This window comes from Mytilus trossulus, chromosome 5 (assembly GCF_036588685.1).
Source record: "Mytilus trossulus isolate FHL-02 chromosome 5, PNRI_Mtr1.1.1.hap1, whole genome shotgun sequence".
NCBI lineage: Eukaryota > Metazoa > Mollusca > Bivalvia > Mytilida > Mytilidae > Mytilus > Mytilus trossulus.
In genome coordinates, this window is record NC_086377.1 from 4,720,902 (window position 1) to 4,743,392 (window position 22,491).

At 32.5% G+C, this 22,491-nt stretch overlaps 1 protein-coding gene across 3 annotated transcripts; it reads left to right on the forward strand.

The window, feature by feature from the left end:
• Window positions 1-1,915: 1,915 nt before the first annotated feature.
• Window positions 1,916-21,253, forward strand: LOC134718471 (uncharacterized). 3 transcript variants are annotated; one of them, XM_063581012.1, is made up of 5 exons: window positions 1,916-2,026; window positions 15,711-16,207; window positions 17,028-17,415; window positions 17,662-17,889; window positions 18,204-21,253. In XM_063581012.1, exons 2-5 carry the CDS (start codon window positions 15,740-15,742, stop codon window positions 18,515-18,517), a joined length of 1,398 nt encoding a protein of 465 aa, XP_063437082.1. In that variant the 5' UTR covers window positions 1,916-2,026; window positions 15,711-15,739; the 3' UTR covers window positions 18,518-21,253. The 3 variants fall into 3 exon arrangements, with proteins under 3 accessions (XP_063437082.1, XP_063437081.1, XP_063437083.1); XM_063581011.1 differs by lacking the exon at window positions 1,916-2,026 and adding an exon at window positions 8,624-8,848; XM_063581013.1 differs by lacking the exon at window positions 1,916-2,026 and adding an exon at window positions 15,376-15,578.
• The last annotated feature ends 1,238 nt before the right edge of the window (window positions 21,254-22,491 follow it).

The window sequence follows — 22,491 nt, forward strand, 5'->3', positions numbered from 1 at the left end:
TGTCCACGTCACTCTCGTGTCAGAGTCAATCAAATAATGAATGGAGTTTTATTAAGTTTGACAAAGTCATTTAACTTTGACATGTAAACACAATAGACAATAAACTGTTGTAATTTCACACATAATAAACTCAAATATCGATCAATGGACAATTGATTTTGTTTGGGATCTATTGAGATCTTGACCAATACTGAAGACAACTATATATGTATTTCCATTTTAGTAATTGTTTTGGCCTTTGGCAGAACACTTGCTAGTTTTGGTGACGATTAATTTTTTGTTTGGCCGGACTTCTTTAGAGTAAGACCAATGCTGAAGACAATTTTTAAATTCTCCCTCATGAATTCGTCCGAATTTAAAACATTTCTATACTAAATACATGGCTAAATAAGAGACAAGTCATAATTTAGGTTTGTTTGCTCGCAGTAACTTTCTTATTTTCTCAGCGAAACAACATTTAATATCTTGTAAACATTTTACAAATTACAAAAATATACCACAATTCCATCTATATACATTCACAATGTCCTCTAAATACATATCAATACAAACATAACTGTAATATATTATGCAGAGCTTAACGTTAACTTCGTCTATCAAAGTTACTCGAGCACATCGATAATAATCAAACGTAATCAGGACTTAGATATATGCCTATAAAACCCCACCCGTACTACCGCCCTCGAAATATTCGTGCAGAAAACAACAGTAACATCAGACCACTTCTGATTTACATTGTACATACTAGCCAAACTTGTACCACAAGTCTAAAGATAGAAATAGAATAGGGAAATTCCAAATATAACGGAATAGAAATAAATATATATACAGGTCTATTTCCATCAGGTGTTTTTGTGTAATTGTATTGACTATTGGCAGCGAAATGGTCGGTAATGCATTGATTGTTAATACTTTCCTAAAGTCCAGTTGCAATCTTTTTTTCATGCATATTTACAATGCATAAAAATTAACAATACACACAACATGTATAGGTTCTGCCAAATACAACGTTCGAAATGATTGGCGATAATTTGCCGCACGAAAATAAGGTAGGCATTCTGCTTTGCAACAGGCCACTACGTCCCCCCCCCACGAAATTGTTTCATTAACTGTCGTATGGTCAAAGAATGTGGAACGTGCCCTACAGAGAGAATCAAATTTACAATCCCCATTCCAACAGGATGTGGTTGCGAATAAAAATAACACTCTCATTCAAACTTATACCCGAAATGAGCAACACGAGGGGTGCCACATGTAGAGCAGGATCTGCTGACTCTTTCGGAGCATCGGTCTCAGATCGCACCCTAGTTTTTGGTGGGGTTTGTGTTGCTTAGTCTTTATTTTTCTATTTTGTGTTTTGCGTACTATTGTTTGTCTTTTCTTCTTTGTTATTTACCATTGTCAGTTTATTTAGTTATATATGAGTTTGAATGTTCCTTTGATATATTTCGCTCATCTTTATTATTAGTATTAAATCGTGATATACAATTCCTTCCCCATTTTAATAAAACCTTCAGATAAAATACTTTTATAGTTTTTTTCTTTGCGTCATGTTATTATTAAGTAAACTGGTCGGAATTGATATACAACCACATTCTTTACTTATCGTCATTTTATCACTTTCATAACTTAAAATCAAAATTTGAACAAACTGTTTGACGGTAAATAACAATTATAAACACCTTAATTTGAATGTTATCATGTGTTGACGTTTTAATAATAAGTTAATTAACACACGATAATAAATGTATTTTTTCAAACAAACAATTTGTACCCTCCCAGCGTGATGTATAACGCCGTCGCCTGGAGAAAGCGGCCATTAACTAGCTTTTGTCAATCCGGGTATTTTGTCGTCTGATCGCTTTCATTATCTGCAGATTGATCTTAAAATTAACGGATTATTTTATAAATCAGGTTGAGTCATGTTACGAACTGAAAACTAATCCTATAATTTGTTTTTCAATCTTTTTTTATGATAATTCTCCATATACTGAATGATACGGAAAGAACAGAACAGGATAAATAGGTATAGATTTATTATGTATATATACTTTATTTGTTGGATCGGCAGTTTTTTTATTACCTGCATATAAAGCCGTCTCAGGACATTTCACACCGTTATGAAAAATAAACTGACTGACAAAAAAATCTGTTGATGTGGTAATATAAATAATTAATTTGAACATGCTCGCGCGTATTTTAAGAAAACGTGACATGTTTTAGATTGAAACAGGTGCTAAAAGGAAAAGATAAATATATACATTAAATTTTGCAAAAGCTTTGTGATTTAACAGCTCTTTAACAAATGATGTCCGTAACCGGAACGATTATGCATTGATATGAATAGAATGATATATCCGTTTTGCACTTTAATCAATTTGTCAGCAACGTAACAACACAGTATAACCAATTACAAATAACTAAAGGTTGATACAGTTGGTTTACTGAAATGGTGCCTGTTATCTTTTATTTTCACGGATTCGGACATTTTCAGTGTGCGTGCGCTTTAATGTATTATTAACAATGCAACTTTAATGTAGCATATAGATTTACCATGATGGTTTTAATTTGAATGTGTTTTCAGCGAAGTCACAATGGTTTAGCCGACACAATTTGACTTGACAAGTTCTATTGAAAGCATTGATAACATGTTTTAATTTATCAAGAAAAAAAATAGAATTATCACAGATTCTCAACCTTTGATGATGATCACTTTGGTAGTACGATTTTTGAAATTATTTAAAAAAAAGAACAGATATCTTCCTTATGCAAGACTCTGTTTCCTAAACCAGATTTAGCTTTACTGTTTTATCAGGTCTTGAGGAGATAGAAAGGAGCATCTAGTAATAGTGGTATACTGTTAATTCTAATGATATTTTTAAATATCGGGAAGTTGCTCGAAACAGTATGATTGAATTTGTTTTGTCTCGTTTTACTCACTCGACACAAACCGTGTGACTCGCGCTTATCACTGGTAGTATTTATCGGTACCAGATTTACTACAACAGGTATTCGTGACGTACGGAATCTGACATGCATTCTTAACAATAAAACTTTAGGGTCGACGAGACTAGACTCTTCAAGGACGCCTCCATGACGTTAATAAAACTTGATCACAAGATGTCACGGCATCTGAAGCAAGCATCATTACAAGGAAGAAATTAAAGTTGTTTAACAATATAGTGTTATAAATTTGAATAATAACGGACGAAAAAAGGCACATTAAACCTGCATTTTTTCACATATGAGATATCAAATAAACCGAAATGGGATCTTCCTTTTAGCACGTCTTTTTCTGTTTTTTAAATGGTTCTTTACAGAAATCGTTAAATAAAAACTAAAGTCTCTAATAACAGTTATTCATTGGTATTTATTAAAAAATAAATGTATTCAAGTCGCGAGCCGAACACTCGTCCGAACGAGATTATGTTTCTTCACGTACGTACTGTATCACGTTTCCCGCGTCTTTTTACATCTGCATATAAATTGTGAATTAACTTTTCATCTGCTTGTAAAGTATTACTGGCAGATGTTATTCAACCCATCATGTAGTGTTAACAATTTATGTATAAAATAACCCTTAATAGAGCTCATATAATATAATTCAATTAAACGAGAATACAAATATGGTAACAAAATAATAGGTTATAAATTCCAAATATAAAAAAGAAGATGTGGTATGGTTGCCAATGAGACAACTATGGTAAATAATAGGTTATAAATTCAAAAGTATGTTTCTTTAGGGTCCAGCTGAAGGACGCATCCGGGTGCGGGAATTTCTCGCTACATTGAAGACCTGTTGGTGACCTTCTGCTGTTGTGTTTTCTCTATGGTCGGGTTGTTGTCTCTTTGACACATTCCCCATTTCGCTTCTCAATTTTATTCTCTCCCAGTTTCAAAAAAATGCTTTGAATCTTTGACTTCTGAATAGTTTGCACTAGAAGGAAGACGGGATAAGAGTGCCAATGAGACAACTCTCTATCCAAATAACAATTTAAAAAAAAGTAAACCAGTATAGGTCAATATACGGCCTTCAACACGGAGCTTTGGCTCACACCGAACAACAAGCTATAAAGTATGTTTCTCCTCCAATTTCCAGAAAGTGCTTTGAATCTTTGACTTCTGAATAGTTGGCACTAGAATTGAAGTTAATAGATTAAGGAAGACGGGATAAGAGTGCCAATTAGACAACTCTCTATCCAAGTCACAAATTATATAAGTAAACCATTATAGGTCAGTGAACGGCCTTTGTTCACACCAAACAGCAAGCTATAAAGGACCCCAAAAAGTGGCTAGTGTAAAACAATTCAAACGGGAAAAGCAACGGTCTAATCAGGGACTGATAGTATAGAGAGTCCCTGGTCTAATCTATATGAAAAACGAGAAACACGTATGCACCACATAAACAAACGACAAACACTGAACATCATATTCCTGACTCAGCAAGGTGCAAACAATTGCAGCGGGATTAACGTTTTAATGGTTCAAAACCTTCTCCCTTTTCCAAATCAGTAGTATAACATCACCACATAGAAAGACACACTATAAATATATATGTGATATATGTATATATAAAATTATGAATCCTATATTATAAGCAATCCCTGCATGAAACAAACCAAAGAACGACCAAAAACATTTCGTGCAGGATAATCTTACGCAGACTCGGGAAAACCAAATATGTCATAAAACTTTACTCACTGCAAAATGTGTGCGCAACACATCGAATCCAGCATTTTGTTTAGTGAAATTTAGTCGTGGTACGATAATCGTGTTCGAAAGTTTTAATGGTGTTTCGAATACAAGTTTTGTATTAAAAAAATCTAAATCGATAGACGATATATCAACACAATACTTGATTACGGAATAGACCACTTTCGATTTCATTGGTCACCGGCAAAAACTCGTCAATTATGAACGCCTTTATGACGTCATTTGCCAGATAGAGGGGGTCGCCTGTATCCCTGCACTATTTACGTTCATCAAGCGTCTTAGCGATCGTCATTGTGCAGGATAAACTAGAAATAATGGTTGCTCTGTATGTACTTATTGACAAATCCCTAATGACAGCAGTGATGATGAGTATTCAATTTGTTGAATAAATCGTACAATATAGAATTATAGTTTTCCAACCACTTGCTCAACATTGGAATGGAAGTGACGTCTATTCATTAATATTATGTGAGCAATACACAACATCGTTGGGTTGGTACATCAGATACAATGATAAAAAAGCCGGAACATACCAAAGGGATATTCAAAACTGGTAGTCCGAAGTGAAACCGACAACGCGATAGCGACATGAAAACGAAACCATGACAAGGATGTATTTGTAACCTATTATCCCTACTTTTTTTAAAAACATTTTTACCTAACATTATGTCTGTTTATTTTGTACACAGCGTTGTCATATATGAAATTATATGCGAATGTCATACAAGTGATATGTTTGACTAGTTAACAGCAGGTTTAATCCACCATTTTCTGCAAAGACAGGAATATGACATTTGTTTTCCATTCGTTTGATGTGTTTGAGCTTTAGATTTTGCCATTTGATTGGTGACTTTCCCTTTGGAATTTTCCCCGAGAGTTCGGTATTTTTGTGATTTTATCTTTTGCACACATCAGCAAGTTCAACAAGATGCACCTCTCCACTGTGCAATACTGTCCATAATAAACCGTTTTCGAATATATAAGAAAAGGCAGATTTAAACCCTTTTCATATTAAAATGGAGTTGTTTACGTAATACCTATGCCAAACATTTTACTTTAAAGTTAAAGAGCTGTAAAATTGAATTGAATTGCCAATTTAATACTTTTCCGGTTTACAGTTCCTGGTATCATATATGGGCTCTTCGACTCATTAAAAAATAAAAGCAAATTAAAATTTACCAATGAAATTTATTTAATCGATATAAAAAAAACACGGTGAAAGCTTTATGATAAAAACTAAAACCGTTGGAAGTGCGAGTTACCTGGGTAATTATAGGTCGTGTTATTATAACGGCTTACGTGTAATTGTCACCTTGTTTGTGGTTATCAGACATTCCATCGAGGCGCTACAACAAAGGATTCCTCGTCAAGTACCTTGTGTCATTACGCTCAAACACGGAATTAAAATATTGATCTCCGAATTTGTAGTTGTCTTATAATTTTAAAAACAAAAAGCGTAATAAGGAAAACAAGATTAGGTTTCGTTTGTGTTTGTATATATTTTTTTGATTTCTACATAGAAAGGTCAAGATATTGTTTGGTATTAATGTTTGAAGTCGCACACGAATCGTTTGTAAAATATTCATGTTATTTCAAAATTTCGTAATAACTGGCAAAGGAGTAAATCCAGTAAGACCCCTTTTTGGCCCCAAAATATGGCAGTTTTACAAAATTGTTAAAATGTAAACTTTCAGTTATTTATTGGATAGTAGAATGGTTCTGCTACATAAATATGGGCTGTTTTTGACAATACAATGCACATATATTGGGTACTAGCACCATAAACTCATGCTAAGTTACTAAAATCTTAACAATTACAGCATTTTACTTAATTTTTAGACGGTGTCCGTGTAAAACGAAAGTGGCCGCATTCGTGTTCATCCAAAATATTGAAATGGAAGTTGTATTTGATGATAATACATAACATATATAAAGATTGAGGATGAACACGGATGCGGCCACTTTCGTTTTTGACAAAAAACATCTGAAAAGTGACATTTTTTCGCATATTTGATATTTTTTTCATATTTGAGCTTGAATCGGATCGTTTTTAATGACAAAATAAGTTAAAATCTTTCACATAAATTAACTGAATCGTATGAAATAGACACTTAAGTGTTTAAAAAGTGGTCAAAATCTTTCGTCAGATGAAACTGAAATTTGAGGCCAAAATCGGTCCTTACCGGACCTACTCCTTTATAAAGGGAAGAAAACATATAAGAAAATTCGCGTTTGATTCTCCTGTTTTCTCAACATTTAATGATCTTTAATATATATAATGTTAGTAGAATATAGATAAAATTGAGAATGGAAATGGGGAATGTGTCAAAGAGACAACAACCCGACCATAGAGCAGATAACAACAGAAGGTCACCAACAGGTCATCAATGTAACGAGAAATTGCCGCAACCGGAGGCGTCCTAAAGCTGGCCTCTAAACAAATATATACTAGTTCAGTGATAATGAACGCCAAACTAAACTCCAAATTGTACACAAGAAACTAAAAGTTAAAATAAATCAAGACTAACAAAGGCCCGATGCTCCTGACTTGGGAAAGGCGCAAAAATAGTATGTTTTAAGATGATAAGCACTATAGATAACACACATGGATGAACCGCGATAGACATGTTTTAAAGCGTGGAAAAGGTTTAAGTAGTGTGAACAAAATAAATCGAACAAAAATTAATAGAATGGAAACGCACTTATGCTGCGACATTATATTTGATTCAACAAAAAAACGCAAATTTAAGGTGACCAGTTTTGCAATGGAAAAGGGAACCCTTTTTACCCTGCCACATTTTGTGTTATTTCGTCCTAAGCCAAGAGTCTTGTTATTTAGCGATTAACTTTGGTCACTGACTACCATATATGTTTTTGTTTACGTTATTTTTATCATTAATCATGCCGCTGGTTTTCTCTTGTAAATTATTTTCTTGACGTATTTCATATCGAGGTCTGTTATAACCTTTTACCTGTATGGCTTTTATGCATTTTTAACTTGTAGTTCACTTTGGTCTCTGGCGGAAAGTCCAATCGGCAATCCACGGGTGATTCCGCTACTCTACTTGACTTATGGCTTTCTTGTAAAATTTGCACGACAATCTTTGCCAAACTTTGCGTAGAACATAAGGACCACTTTTGAAAAAGGTGCTATGCTGGCCTCAAAGAGTTATTTAGGGTTTACCGAAAGGGCAGGCCAATGGAGGTATGGTGTTGCTTAATTCCAAAAGGTTCTGTAGAAGCTTGATACTCGTATAAATCTAGCAAAACATAATCACATCACAGGCACTGTTTACACCATAAGTTAATTTATTGAATTTAAAAAATTGAATCCTGCAAAAGCAGAAAAAACAAATCACATCCATAACAAAAGATTAAACATCATACTGTATAGTTTATTAAAAAATAGTGTATGCTTATATTTATGCAGTGGCATATTCAAAGAATATTGTCATATATAAAAAAGACGTTTCAAAGCGATAAAAGATCGTATACAAATTGCATTAATATAATGTTTTTTTAAAAACACTTGCACTACATCCTTGAAACCAATGCAAATTTCTATTTTAATATTAGAACAAGTTGCATCATGTTAGAAAATACAGTTTACAATTTTCGGACTATTTTTCAATATTTTTGCATATTATCGACGATAAGAATTCGAATCCACTTAACGGTTTATGCAAATGTAAAATACAAACTAATTGAAATTCCAATCGTTCAACATAGGTAAACAAACCCATGGTATTATATATAACTTCTTTTCTTCATATCTCCACGGGTTTACCCAACCTGTGGGTGATCCCTTGTTTGGGGCGGGGCTACGGGGCGTGTCCAGATCTATTGACAAGCGTTGGATTGACATGAATCGATTTTAAAGGTAACGTTTAAATCTATATAGAATCTTAGGGTTAAAGGTTACCACGTGGTTATAGTAAAAAGCTTATGTTGACATTCGAATATTCAGGTGCAAATTTTGAATTCAAAGATAAAAGCGATATATCCCGTTATACTACCTGTGTATATTTAAACGTCTCGGGGACTATGATAGTGACGGACAAAACATGATGTGTTTCTCGGATTTACTAACGTGACTTGAAGATATTGGAAGAAAAAATGAAGTTTTATTTTAAAGGTAGGGTGTAATTTAATTATCAATTAAAGAACAAATTAGTGCTTTGGATTATTTAGTTGGGGATCACCGATTTTGATTAAACTCAATTGGGCAAGAACGTTTGACATGACTTTTCATTACTGAAATATGCTTTTGTATATGCATTTTGTCAGACGCCAATTTGCAAAAAAAAAAAAAACCCGCTTATTAGTTATAAATTAAATAGAAACAGCGATGTTAAATTTGAAAGTCAAATGTGAACGGTACGTTAAATTAAACCTTAATAATAAATTCGTAAATTGAATTTAAATTATCCTGCACAGTAAATTGCATTTGCCATTTAAAACGCAGCGGCGATGCAGGAACAAGACTCGACTCTCTAAAGCGTTTAAAAGAATACAGTCTTAGGTAGTCTTTATAAAGATGTTAAATCAAAACTACTTTTTATGAACTTCATTAAATGGAAATAAAAAATAATAACGAAAAACTAAATAGACCAGCGAATAAATGAAATAGAACGGAATACATAAACTTTATTTAATAAGCAAAGGCAATAAAAATATAATAAAAAATAGAGACTGTCCACCGTCTCATATGTTTCAGAAAAAATAATAATAATTTTTTATTTGCAAAACAGACAAAAAACAATTTTGGTTATGGGAAATACATTGACAATAATTACATATATATTAAATAACCAGCCGCACATGACTTTATAAAGCAATTTGAGCTCAGTTATAGATGAATTCATTTTGTAACTTAATTAATCATACGCGCATGAATCGCGAAAGGCAATACTCGCTATATATACTGACATTTCTAATTATGTTTTCAATAATGTTTTTTTTTGCAAAAATAAATAACATCAAAGGCCAACGGAAAGTACACCCATGAAGCCAATATTATGAGAACCAAACATTTTATAGGCAAACTAATAATGTTGTCATTTCAATCAAATATTGAAATTCGTATTTTACCTGTTAACATTTACCTTATCATGCAATAAATTATAGTGCTGAAATCAGCAGATAGAAAAGAGGTCTTTTGAAGATTTGAAAGTGGTGTCAATGGCCGTTACCTATATATATATAAAACTCAGGTAACTGGAGGAAAACTTAATAAATTTTTGTCAGAATTTATTGATTATTTTGTAGGGTTTAAATCTGTCCGTTCATTGACAAATTACTATGTCTATGTTGAAAATGAGTTTGGTCTAAATAAAGACAAACATCAATAAAACAGGATTCGACATGGTGTTTACACATTAAAATCGCCCATTATAACGATAACAAACCGGAGCGTGTACCTACTTATATTACAATAAAACAGATATTCCAGCACTGTCGCTGTAATATTACTTAAACATCAGCATGATGGTTTAAAGCCTGCTAGTAATGTACTACCGGCGTGTAACTACTTACGTTACAATAAAACAGATATTTCAGCACTGGCGCTGTAATATTTGGTAAACATTAGCGTTATGGCTGTTAATTTACTATTAATCGGAGTGTGGGCAGCAAGGAACTATAAACTCGATTAAATGTTACAGTTACTTGACATGCATGCAGAAGCACAATAGTTCTAAGTACAGGAATATTAGTCCGGAGCACCTGAGATCACCCCTACTTTTTGGTGGGGTTCGTGTTGTTTATTCTTTAGTTTTCTATGTTGTGTCATGTGTACTATTGTTTTTCTGTTTGTCTTTTTCACTTTTAGCCATGGCGTTGTCAGTTTGTTTTAGATTTATGAGTTTGACTGTCCCTTTGGTATCTTTCGTCCCTCTTTTCTAATTGTCGGTTTAAATGTTGCAGTCATACAATAGATACTATCTATACACAGGCCATAGCACTATATCTCAAAATATAGAATATGAACAAGAATAGGATGATTGAAAAGAGATACGCAACTGTCAAAACGCAATATTCGTAAACTTGCCTGGAAATGAATACTTAGAAAATGTCACCACTGTCGTGAGAATGCTGATCAAGTATCGTTCCTAAAGCTATATCAATTTAAAGTGATATATTAATTGTTGATCTCTCGTCCCTAATATAACACATATTGCATGCATAGTACGTACAAGCAGGTTCTTATTCCAGTATAAGTATTGACACAGCTACAGGTTCTGATTCCTGTACATGTATTAACACGGTAACAGGTGTTTGTTCCTGTATAATTGGTTTAAATGGACCTGTATCATGCCATCCAACACAAGGATCAATGGTGATGAGAACCAGGAACATTAGGCTTTCACTTGTGATATAGACACCTTGTCTAATTGTTTTCTATTGCTCTGGTGTCATGCAAGTCTAGGCCCCGCATATGCATAAAGCTACTGAAATTTAAGATTTGTTCCCAACGAATTTTTCTACTTGTGCAACGATAAATTAGGACTATGATTGGATTTTTTGTAGTTTTATGCATATGGGCCCTGGGCTTCAGTGAAGTTCTGTTAACATTTGTGTTATCAAAACCCGTTAGTCTCTCCACTCTCGGTCGTTAGGGCGTTTTTCTTTACTCTCATTCTCATTCTCGTTTTATTTAACTTCTACCGAGAAGAGGAATTTGAATCAACTACCGTTTGAGCACCAGATTTTAATAATCATCCAATCAGTAGATACTATCCGTTGTAATTTCACGTGCTTGTTATAATACAAAGGACCCAAATTTACTTCCCGCGTATAGTAGTAAAATGTACTTTCGTTCTTGCATTTATTCTTACTCCTTAATATTTATAAACAGGTGAATAAAATTGCATTACATAAAAAAAATCAAAAATGAAGGACTTATATTAAAGAATTTATAGTGACACGCGAGAGCTGACTAAAATGATTGAAAGACATGTTAGCGACACGCGATGATTTTGGTTTTTAAATTCATGTAACTTTGTCTCATTGAACTTCTGTATACCTAATGTTAACCCAAAACAATTGGTATGGGTATGTGATTACGTGAATACCTGTCTCCTTTTAAAACCATACAAATAATAAATAGTTAATAAGGAAAGTGACGCGGTAAAGTTCAATCGGTATACACAAGAAAAGATTGGACGTACTTTTAAATGGTTAAACCCCGAAAAGATTTGACGTACTTTTAAATTGATAAAAAAATGACTATTAATTCTATTTTATAGCAGACCTTTAAATATTCAATGTTTTTGCAAAATCATTGACAAAAACAAAGATTGTAGAGAGATAATTGATTTCTACCTGTTATTCAAACACACGTGAAATTTGTAAGTAACAATAAAATTAAAATTGAAACCAAACGCTAATGTTGATCAATAAGATCGAAATTCACATTAATAAGTTATTATACAGTAACAGAGTAACTATTTAAAAGTCAAATAGTCGATATATAGATTCTGCCACTCACTTATCAACCTCCGAAACAGTGTCCGTATTGTCTTTATTCGAATACAACCGCAGTTTCGGAGCATTTTAATTTAAACGTAACAGAGTTTCATTCTAATTTACAATGAGTTGTAATGTGAAATAATAGAATACCCTTATTATAATACACAATGGTATACTATTTGCGGTAACATTATTAAATGAATGGGACACATTATACATTGGTAAATAAAAATTTAAATTTATGAATGACCATTTATTTTATACTTAGTCATCAGTTTCAAATAAACTAATCATTGTTTATATATTATTGAAATATGCACTAGGTGTAAATGGGTGCGATTCATAATTTTTTTTTCACACGCTACGTTACTTAATATTTTTAAACCCATTATTTAAAAAAAACGCGGAATTTAGTCAAGTAACAGTATTTAATATGTGTAAATCGTACGAATAGTTTTATTCTTTCCATTAAAAGAAGTTCAAGAAAGCCTATGATTTGATCAAACCGTTAAAGAACGTGATGGGGAAACAATGTACATGCTTCATTGGGATTCTATTACGTGTCGTTATTTTCCCATGCATCCGCGCTCCTCCCCTTGTTGTGCTTGTGTAAGGCATTACCAAAGAAAACAAACATATGAATAACTTCAATGTCAACAAAATTCCTACGTGTATTCTATAATTTTACCGTTATTGAAATATATTTAAAAACTGAAATGCTTATCAATGTTTTTCTATTGAAAAGAAGTTTGCAAATAAAATTTTACAAAGAGCTTGTGGTAATAGAATACTGTGAATTAATTCAAATGGATAAAATTCGGATTGCATTTAAATGTACATTAGATAAAAGGCTTTAGAAATGGTATGAAAAAGAAATTTTAACAATATCTGAAAAAGCACAATTTTTAAATGTGAAAATAAGTTATGAATGTATTTGGAATTTAATGTACTTATTAACGTATCCTATGATATCCAAAAGAAGTAAGAAAGATTGTTCAAGTTATGTATCTTGTTTTTAAATTGTTGGGTCTGCGATCTTATTTGGGTTTGTACACCCAAAACTCGCCTTATTTTCATGACAAGTGCCATGCTTTTTTCTCCAAAAAAATGAAGGTTAATTATTCATTATTTAAGATAAGGGATTTCATTGGTTCACAAACATGAGAAAAATTCCAGTCGTTTTAAACGGCATCTTATTAAAAGTACATAAGCATTTTATCTAACAAAACATTTTAGTATACAACTTGTAAAGTGTATTCAGATGACAGAATAAAAACTCCTGGGAAACGTTATTTGTTAAATATTCTCAGCACTTTTTACATATTTGTTTGTAAAACATCAACTTATACAATAGAATGATGTGCAGAACATTGATTACAATGTAACCCCATACCCGCCCTCGACACTGATACTCGGTGAACATCACATTTTCTATTGTTCTTCCTGGTTGATGCTATTCAACAAGGAGGTCTATTAGTTCCAGTTTATTTAATAAGAACCGTTAAAGGTATCCGACCTCTGACCTCAGAAACGATAAAGAAATACATATCAATGTACTTTGAAAGGAAATAGATACAATTGTTGCAGTTTATTGGTATATTTTGTTGAGTTTTTGTCCTGGTTTAATGACTTCGTGTGATAAAGGACACGCTGTTTGAGCACTGATAAAAATACCGATTGCTTATCCTAAAATAAATCAATTTTATCAAACATCGAATAATTTATGGAAAAAAAGATTAATTAATCTGCATAATCCTAAACCTTATATTATCGCGATGTTATCGGCACGTATTGTACTTAATGTTGAAGTTTTATAAGAATGTCAAAATAAGTGTAATACATTGCCTGACGACATGCACACTGTTGTGTAGTGTGTGCAGTCATTGGTGCACACATGGCCGCATTGATTAATAGATATCTTAATGTGAGATTATGTACAAATACAGTAAACGATTTAAACTTTTTTGCATTTAATTTATGATAACAATTTAAAAATTAGATTGACGGATAAGAGGGTGTTCCAACATTATAATGCAATCAACCTGAAGTAATTTTAACATGCACATGTAGACCTCAAAAGTACATTTCATTCACCCGAAAGGGAGACTAGGTTTTACTGTAACTGGGTCAAAGCCACTGCTAGTGGTGTACAAGTTCTCATTGTTTCTATTACACCTTCAGCCGATGCCACTGTTAGTGGAGTACATGTTCACATTGTTTCTATTACACCTTCAGCCGATGCCACTGTTAGTGGAGTACAAGTTTTCATTGTTTCTATTACACCTTCAGCCGATGCATCTGTTAGTGGAGTACATATTCTCATTGTTTCTATTACACCTTCAGCCGATGCCACTGTTGTTTCTATTACTCCTTCAGCCGATGCCACTGTTGTTTCTATTACACCTTCAGCCGATGCCACTGTTAGTGGAGTACATGTTCTCATTGTTTCTATTACACCTTCAGCCGATGCCACTGTTAGTGAAGTACATGTTCTTTTGGTTTCTATTGCAACATACAGCTAGTGTTCTTTTAAAGCATCATACACGTACTAGTTATTCTTGAGAAATGGTCGGTTAGATAATTGTTGTTAAATTGTAAGGGACTACTCTCGATGCATTAGTCAGAACAACTAGCTATCTATATAATTTAATTAGGAGATATTTATTACAAATAAATTCTTCAAAGCGGATCGAAAAGAGACGATAAGGCGATTTATTATTTAGAGATACTAGAATAGATATCTATTCATTTTACATTATTTTAAACCCGATTTTGTCTACTATTGATAGAGAATGTTTATAAATATTGATCAGGGGCTTAATGCATATTAAAATTTTTGTATGTTCAAAGAATTTAAATCAATTCATTAAATGTTTCTTGCATAATTTATAGACCTATCTGTTTAATGACAAGATTTTAAAGTAAGAGAATTTTAATCTGGGGATAAAATCTCGTTAAATCCCGTTAGTACCAATTATCTCGTTCTGAAACAAAAGTAATCAGCCTCTCACCTGTCCAAACATCTAAGTGATTAAGATTTTCCTTCGTACTCATTGTTGCCGTTATAAAGGTGACGGTACATGAAAGAGACATGAAATTCAATAATCTATAAGTTATAGGTATAACGGTGTTCGATAGACCGACACGAGACCGGCTCAGGTAAATATCTTAAAACGTTTTGCTGAATCCATTAGTCATGTATAATCTCTGGACAATAACGGTTGTGGAGATGAATTCCACTGGAACGTTATAAATAAATTGAAAAAGGGCACCTGTTTAAAGTATCTTATTATAATTAAGATATTCAAATGAGACATTACGATGGCATCCGTTTAAAGACATTTTAATGATTTGTTGGGTACTAGGAAAATGGATGCATTGGATTTATCAAAGAGGTAAAGAGCCATCCTACATACATAGTAAATAAATAAATATTTTTTAATTAAATTTCATGATTTTAAAAGTGATTGTTGTAATATTAAATTTCATTACTACATGTAATAATTTATTTTTTATTGTATTTGCAGTTTAAACTGACGTAGATGAAAAGAACAGGATGCAATACGTGGATAAGAAATCCAACTCCCTACTGGTGTCACTAGATTCACTACCAAAAGATATCTTAGAAAAACTTAAAGACTACCGGTCAATCCAGGAAGAAAGAACAGACGATGCAGAAGTCGAGGATTGTTTTAGGAGTAGATCATGTGACCTGCCGTCTACTCCGAGGTCAAGAGTTTCAAGTTCACCATCAACTCCAAGATCAAAGTTATCGGACGATTTAGTTTTCAAATATCCACCCTCGTTTCAGGACTTCAGTGAAAATAATGGACTTAAATCTCCCAGGAAATATCTGGAAAGAGCAGGACATTCACCGTACTCTGACACCGACCATTGTCAGGTTTTTGGAGATAACTCTGATTGGATGATGGCGGAGAGATTAAAACCCAGAACCCCACCCGTCTCACCGGATACCTCTTCAAGATCATCTACATGCTCCTTCAATGACAGAGACCGATACCCGGTAAGTAACATAAGAATATAAAATACCGCGGTTTAGTATGATGCTAATGCAAAAACTATAAATTTAAACATTCGATGTTTTAACCCTTATCGACTACTGTAGACCTTCAACCACAATGAGAAAACCCTATATAAGCTGCTCCGGGGAGAACATTAACGTATGTTTTACACTAAAGTACAAACGCTTTTACGTTTCAACTCTTCCATTTGCTTTGGTACAGCAGCCCATATTATCTGTAAAATGTAATTATTTGATATCATTATACAAGGTTCCGATTCTGGCACTATAAATGTTTAACCACGGTATTGGCATAACGATTACTTGGTTAATTAACACTACAAAAGAATTCTATGTGAGACTATTATTTCTGATGATAATGACTATTATCACTTTCACAATTTTGTAACGACAAATCAATGTTCAATAACTCCAAACAAATGATAATAAATAGCCTAGTTTGAATTCTGTTAGAGGCCTGATAAGAAAAGTAGAATCATTTGAAGAGTTTTCTGAATCAAATAAAATTATTGGAAAATATATAATAAATTCACGTTTTCTGACTAAGTTTATGACTCTGCATGACATGTGAGTTAGATTGTTGAAGAGAAAGCGATATATTTTTCCTGTTGTATATTAACACCTTATTGAGCCTCGCAGGCAGAGCCTCGTTTGTGGAAAGAAAATTGTGAACAGAAGTGATAATTGGCAATGTTAAAAGCTGTAAAGAATTAATCAATACAGGTGTTTAATAAAGTTGGGTATTGATATTCAATAGGTATTACCAATAAAACATTGTTATGACCTTTTGATTCTGTTCCAGGTGCTCAATCGCTCTCCGGAATCATGCTTTGTTTGTCCATCGCCATCACCGAGAATGGAAAGGTATTTACAATCTCCTCGATTAGAAAGAACTTCACAGAAACGATGCACATCTCCTCGAAATCGATTGGAACATCATGACTTTTTGGAGAAAACACCAGTAAAACAAGTTTCCCAAGACCCTCAGTTACCTGCAAGATCAATGACAGGAAGTTCACATAAAACTGAATCAAATTCGGATCAATTATCTCCGGGTTACTATGCAAGAGAAGTAGTGAATCGATCTTCACCTGTTAGAAGAATACCAGACTTTCCTGCTGACTATGTCGATGAAAGACGAGGAGTTAGAAAACAACTTGTTTTTGAAAACCATCCCCGAAGACAAGAAGGTAAGCATTGCTGGATGATAATATTTCTATGTAGCTCAACGATTGATTGTTGGGCTCTGCTTGCCACATTGGTACGTAATGGCTTAACGTAATGTTGAAAGTATTTTTTTATTAATTGTCTTTCTTTATTCAGAGACTGTTGCAACAATTCTATTGTATGAGCGTGTTTGGTTATGTAATGTACAGCTGAAATATTTCATTCAGCTAGTGAAAACTTTTAATAAAAATGCTTTTATTTCTATTCAGATATGTATTGTCACAGAGAGCAGTATTCCCCAAGATTGCAATCAACGTCGAATCAACGTTTCGATTATGAAGAGGCAGATGTTTTGTCAGAGCGTCTTAGAGATCCAGAATCTACTGCACTTTTGTCTCAAATTCTCGACCAATTATCGAAACGAAAAAGAAAAACGTCTGAACGATCTGATTGTGACTGTGATTATGAGGACAGGTCTGCAAAGAAAAGACGATCAGGTAAGTGTTTTAAGATAGCTAATATTTGAATTATTTCAATAAAATCATGAACGACACACATCGTGAGTAACGTCAGTCACTATTTCAAGACCGATTGGTTTTCAATTTGCGTATAGCAATATTTTTGTACGTCATATACAGAACGTTAAGCATAGTTGTAGTTTATTTAAAAAAAAACACACTTTTTGTAGTCTATAGTGTATGTAAAGCATATGTATAATTATGAAATTTCAGATACACGAATATATTAAGTATAAATGCAAATGTATAATACAATCCAAATAGTCTCTTTATTGTTTCTAATTTAATTTCAGACTTGAAACGGCAGATGAACATGAACTATTTGAAACAACTCGAAACGGATGTTACTGTTCTTAACAAACAACTTCGTCAATCGGAACTGGAAACCAGACCAGAAAATTGCTCATGCGCAATCATGGAGAGAAATTTCTTACAAATGGCTGAAAATGCCTACAAAAACATACGCAGACATGACACATCTGCTGACGGATTTGCACAGTTTCGCAAAGAATTAACTGAAACAAATAAGATTCTTAAGGACTCATTAACAGTACTAAACAATATGAAAGAGTTTTGTGAACACCGTTCTGTCGTCGGGTTGACGTAATACATGTTTTTTTTACATATTTATTTATTGTTGAATTCTATTTATTGTTATATTATTTATTTATTTATAAATCAAACTGCCCCTCACAACAATGAGGAAATCTCTGGGGTTTTATTTGAACGATGTTTTTGTAAAGAAATAAGAATATTATTTATTATTTTATTTAATTGCCACCAGGTGGCATGTCAAAGAATGTCTCGTGTCAACTTGAAAAGAGAGTGTAGTATATAAGACAGCTAACTGTGATACATCAAATCTTTTCTTTTTAACATCACACAGAATTCAGTTGCTATTTTAGTGAAATCAAAAATAATTTTGAAATAACATTTAAAATGTTTTTCATTGATATATTTGAACGAAAACAGACGATGCCTTCCGAACAATATATCGAACAGCCGTCCATAAGTTATTTTCATCAAAGTCACTTTCAGATAGAAAACGATGTATTTTTTATTGTACAAAGTTGTATAGCGCTAAGAGATCATTATTAGTAACTTTTGTGTTCTTTATTTTATGTGTTCCTTAAATCTGTATCCGAAGTACAAGTTCGAATTAAGTGATTTCATATTAAGCAAAATATATATTGACCATGCAATTACAAGCAGCTAAATTTTTTATATCAGCAGGTTAAAAGTGAATAAATTTTATTCAGATAATGATCTTTCATCGCTTTGTTAAACTGTCTGCAAGTGACTCTAGTGATATATCTCAATATATTATTGTTATTTTTTAGATATTTATTTGAAAGTGTTCTTTATACAATGTGTTCAGAAACAAATGTTCCGAAGAGAACTTTACTAGCCATGAAATGTTCCGAAGAACTTTACTTGCCATAGAATGTTTATGAACATAAAAGTTTACAGTTAGAATAAACTAACTTTCCAAAATGCATTGTAAATAATGGTCGAAAATTCCCTTTATAGGTTTGGTTACTTTATTTAATTTTCTTTCTTGTCTTAAATTTTTTAATATTGTTCAACTCTTCATAACTATCTATCTGCAAATTAAAACAATATATTTTTGTCTCGTCTCATGCATAATTCAATTTTGACAATTTGACTTTGGTACAACGACTGCAAATTATAAACATTCTATGGCTTGACTATTATATGTGTTCAAACATTGTTTTATTTATAATGATAAAAACAACCGTCCTTGTTTACAATTTCATTCATTATACATCAACAGAGTTTAACTCGAAATTTGAACGAACAAAAAAATCCATGTTATTTATTTTCACGAGTGTAACTCAAAATAAAGTGGAAAAAGTGTTACCATGAAAACATGTTAATTAGTATATATCTGTATTTAGGTTAGTATGTCACATGATCATTTTCATCTCATAGTTACTTCATGATGGATAAACGTTTAGGTAACACTCCATTGTTAGAATGTGTGGAAGAGCACTAACATTTTTTACTTAATTGTTCATTACATTCACTATTTATAACGTTAGAGAACTCTGTGTATTTTACTTCTTTGCTGTGAGCTTGTTGTGGTTTGGTGTGATTTAATACAATAGGCAAAGTAAAACGCCCTTGATTTTTTCACCATGAGTTAGACACTGTATTAAAGCATTTACAGCTCTTTTATTTCTAAAAACAAATTTATGCTTGTCATTTAATGTTGATTCAGGGAGCAAATTAAAAAAGCATGGACTATTTTGTATTTATAACATTTTGACTTATCAAATTCATGTTTTAACATGGCGATATATTAATTCAAGTTTAAAGGTAGCATATTAAATTATAGTTTTCACATGACGTCATATTAAATTTAAGCTTCAACAAGCTGCCATTTTTAATTCAAGTTTGAAAATGAAATTGGGAACAAATTAAATTGCAGTTCGATAGGGTGATATAAAATTCAAGTTTTTACAAGGACATATGACAGATAAGCTTTGACATGGCGACACATGATATATTGTCCTGACCACGTGGTCCTGACATGGTGAGATATTAAGATTATTTTACTTTGCCTGTATTGTATTGTGTTGTGTGATGATATTGACAACCAGTGATACTTGATAGAGTTTATTTAATTATTTATAGATTAATTTATACTTATTTATTAATTACCACCTTTACATTAGAATAGAACACTATTTCTTACACTATCGTGGCAGATAAGACAACATTAAAACTGCACTTCCGGTTCATTCAGTAAAGGCTTTACTCTACTTCCGGTACGGCCTTACTCTACTTCCGGTTATTTTTTCTACTCCTTTCCTTTTTCTGATACAAATTCTTTGGAATGCTAACGTCGAAGTTGTTTAATGCACTTTATTTTGACCTCTAGATATCTTTAGGTTATTTTGACCTCTAGATATCTTTAGGTTATTTTAGTACTTAGGTTGATCTAATAAATTAAACCATATTTATTCTTTATGAAATCTTTCAAAAATATTTACCGTTCAATTTTGGTCATATTTATTTTCTTTAGCTTAATTCCATCCTTTTTCTTTAGTTACAATACGATACTATATTGTATATGTTGTTGCTATGGTAACGATACGATAGTTGTGCATGTTATTGTTGTCTTTTCTGTCAGTAATCTTCTCGTATATTTATTTAACAATTATATAGTATTTGTAACATTGTATGATCTGATGTCAGATCTATTCCCTTATCAATCCGTCCATGATTTCTAGGGATTTAGAATTATTTGTGTAAAAGTTGTGATGTAAATTATTTTTGAGAAAATATATTTTTGAATAAAATGATAGAAAACCCTTAATATTTGTTACAATTTTTTGTAATTACTTAGCAAGAAATATAGGAAACAGTAGTATACCGCTGTTAAAAAGTCAAAAATCGTTTAAGAGGAAACAAATCCGGGTTACAAACTAAAACCGCGGGAAACGCATCAACTATTTATAAGATGAAATCAACGGAACACCAGAAACACTGATCAACAAAAACAAACGCCAACATACATAAAACGGACTTCTTGGTAACAACTGCCATATTCATGACTTGGTATAGGCTATTTTGATAGGAAAAAAACAATGGTGGGTTGAACTTGGTTTTATGGCTAGCCAAACCTCCTGCTTATATGACAATGTTTAAAACGTATAGCTTAAATGATAACACTTCGCGATAGCAATACAATACAAACAAACACAAGAACACTCAGTACACTCAGTACAGAGAAATGCATAAATAAATAATATAATAGAACATTACCGCATGTAAAAAGTGAAATAACAACGGACATCTCCTATGAATAATAACGGACATCTCGTAAAAATAACAACGGACATCTCCTATGAATAATAACGGACATCTCGTAAAAATAACAACGAACATCTAAAAATAACAACGAACATCTATAAATAACAACGGACATCTCCTATGAATAATAACGGACATCTCGTAAAAATAACAACGAACATCTAAAAATAACAACGAACATCTATAAATAACAACGGACATCTCCTATGAATAATAACGGACATCTTATATAAATAACAACGGACATCTCCTATGAAAAACAACGGACATCTCCTAAAAATAACAACGAACATCTAAAAATAACAACGAACATCTAAAAATAACAACGAACATCTACAAATAATAACGGACATCTCCTATAAATAACAACGGACATCTCGTTAAATTAAAACGGACATCTATGAAAAACAACGGACATCTCCTAAAAATAACAACGAACATCTACAAATAACAACGGACATCTCCTATAAATTACAACCGACATCTCCTATAATAACAACGGACATCTCCAATAAATAACAACGGACATCTCGTAAAAATAACAACGGACATCTATGAATAACAACGGACATCTCCTAAAAATAACAACGAACATCTACAAATAATAACGGTCATCTATGAATAACAACGGACATCTAAAAATAACAACGAACATCTACAAATAATAACGGACATCTCCTATAAATAACAACGGACATCTCGTTAAATTAAAACGGACATCTATGAAAAACAACGGACATC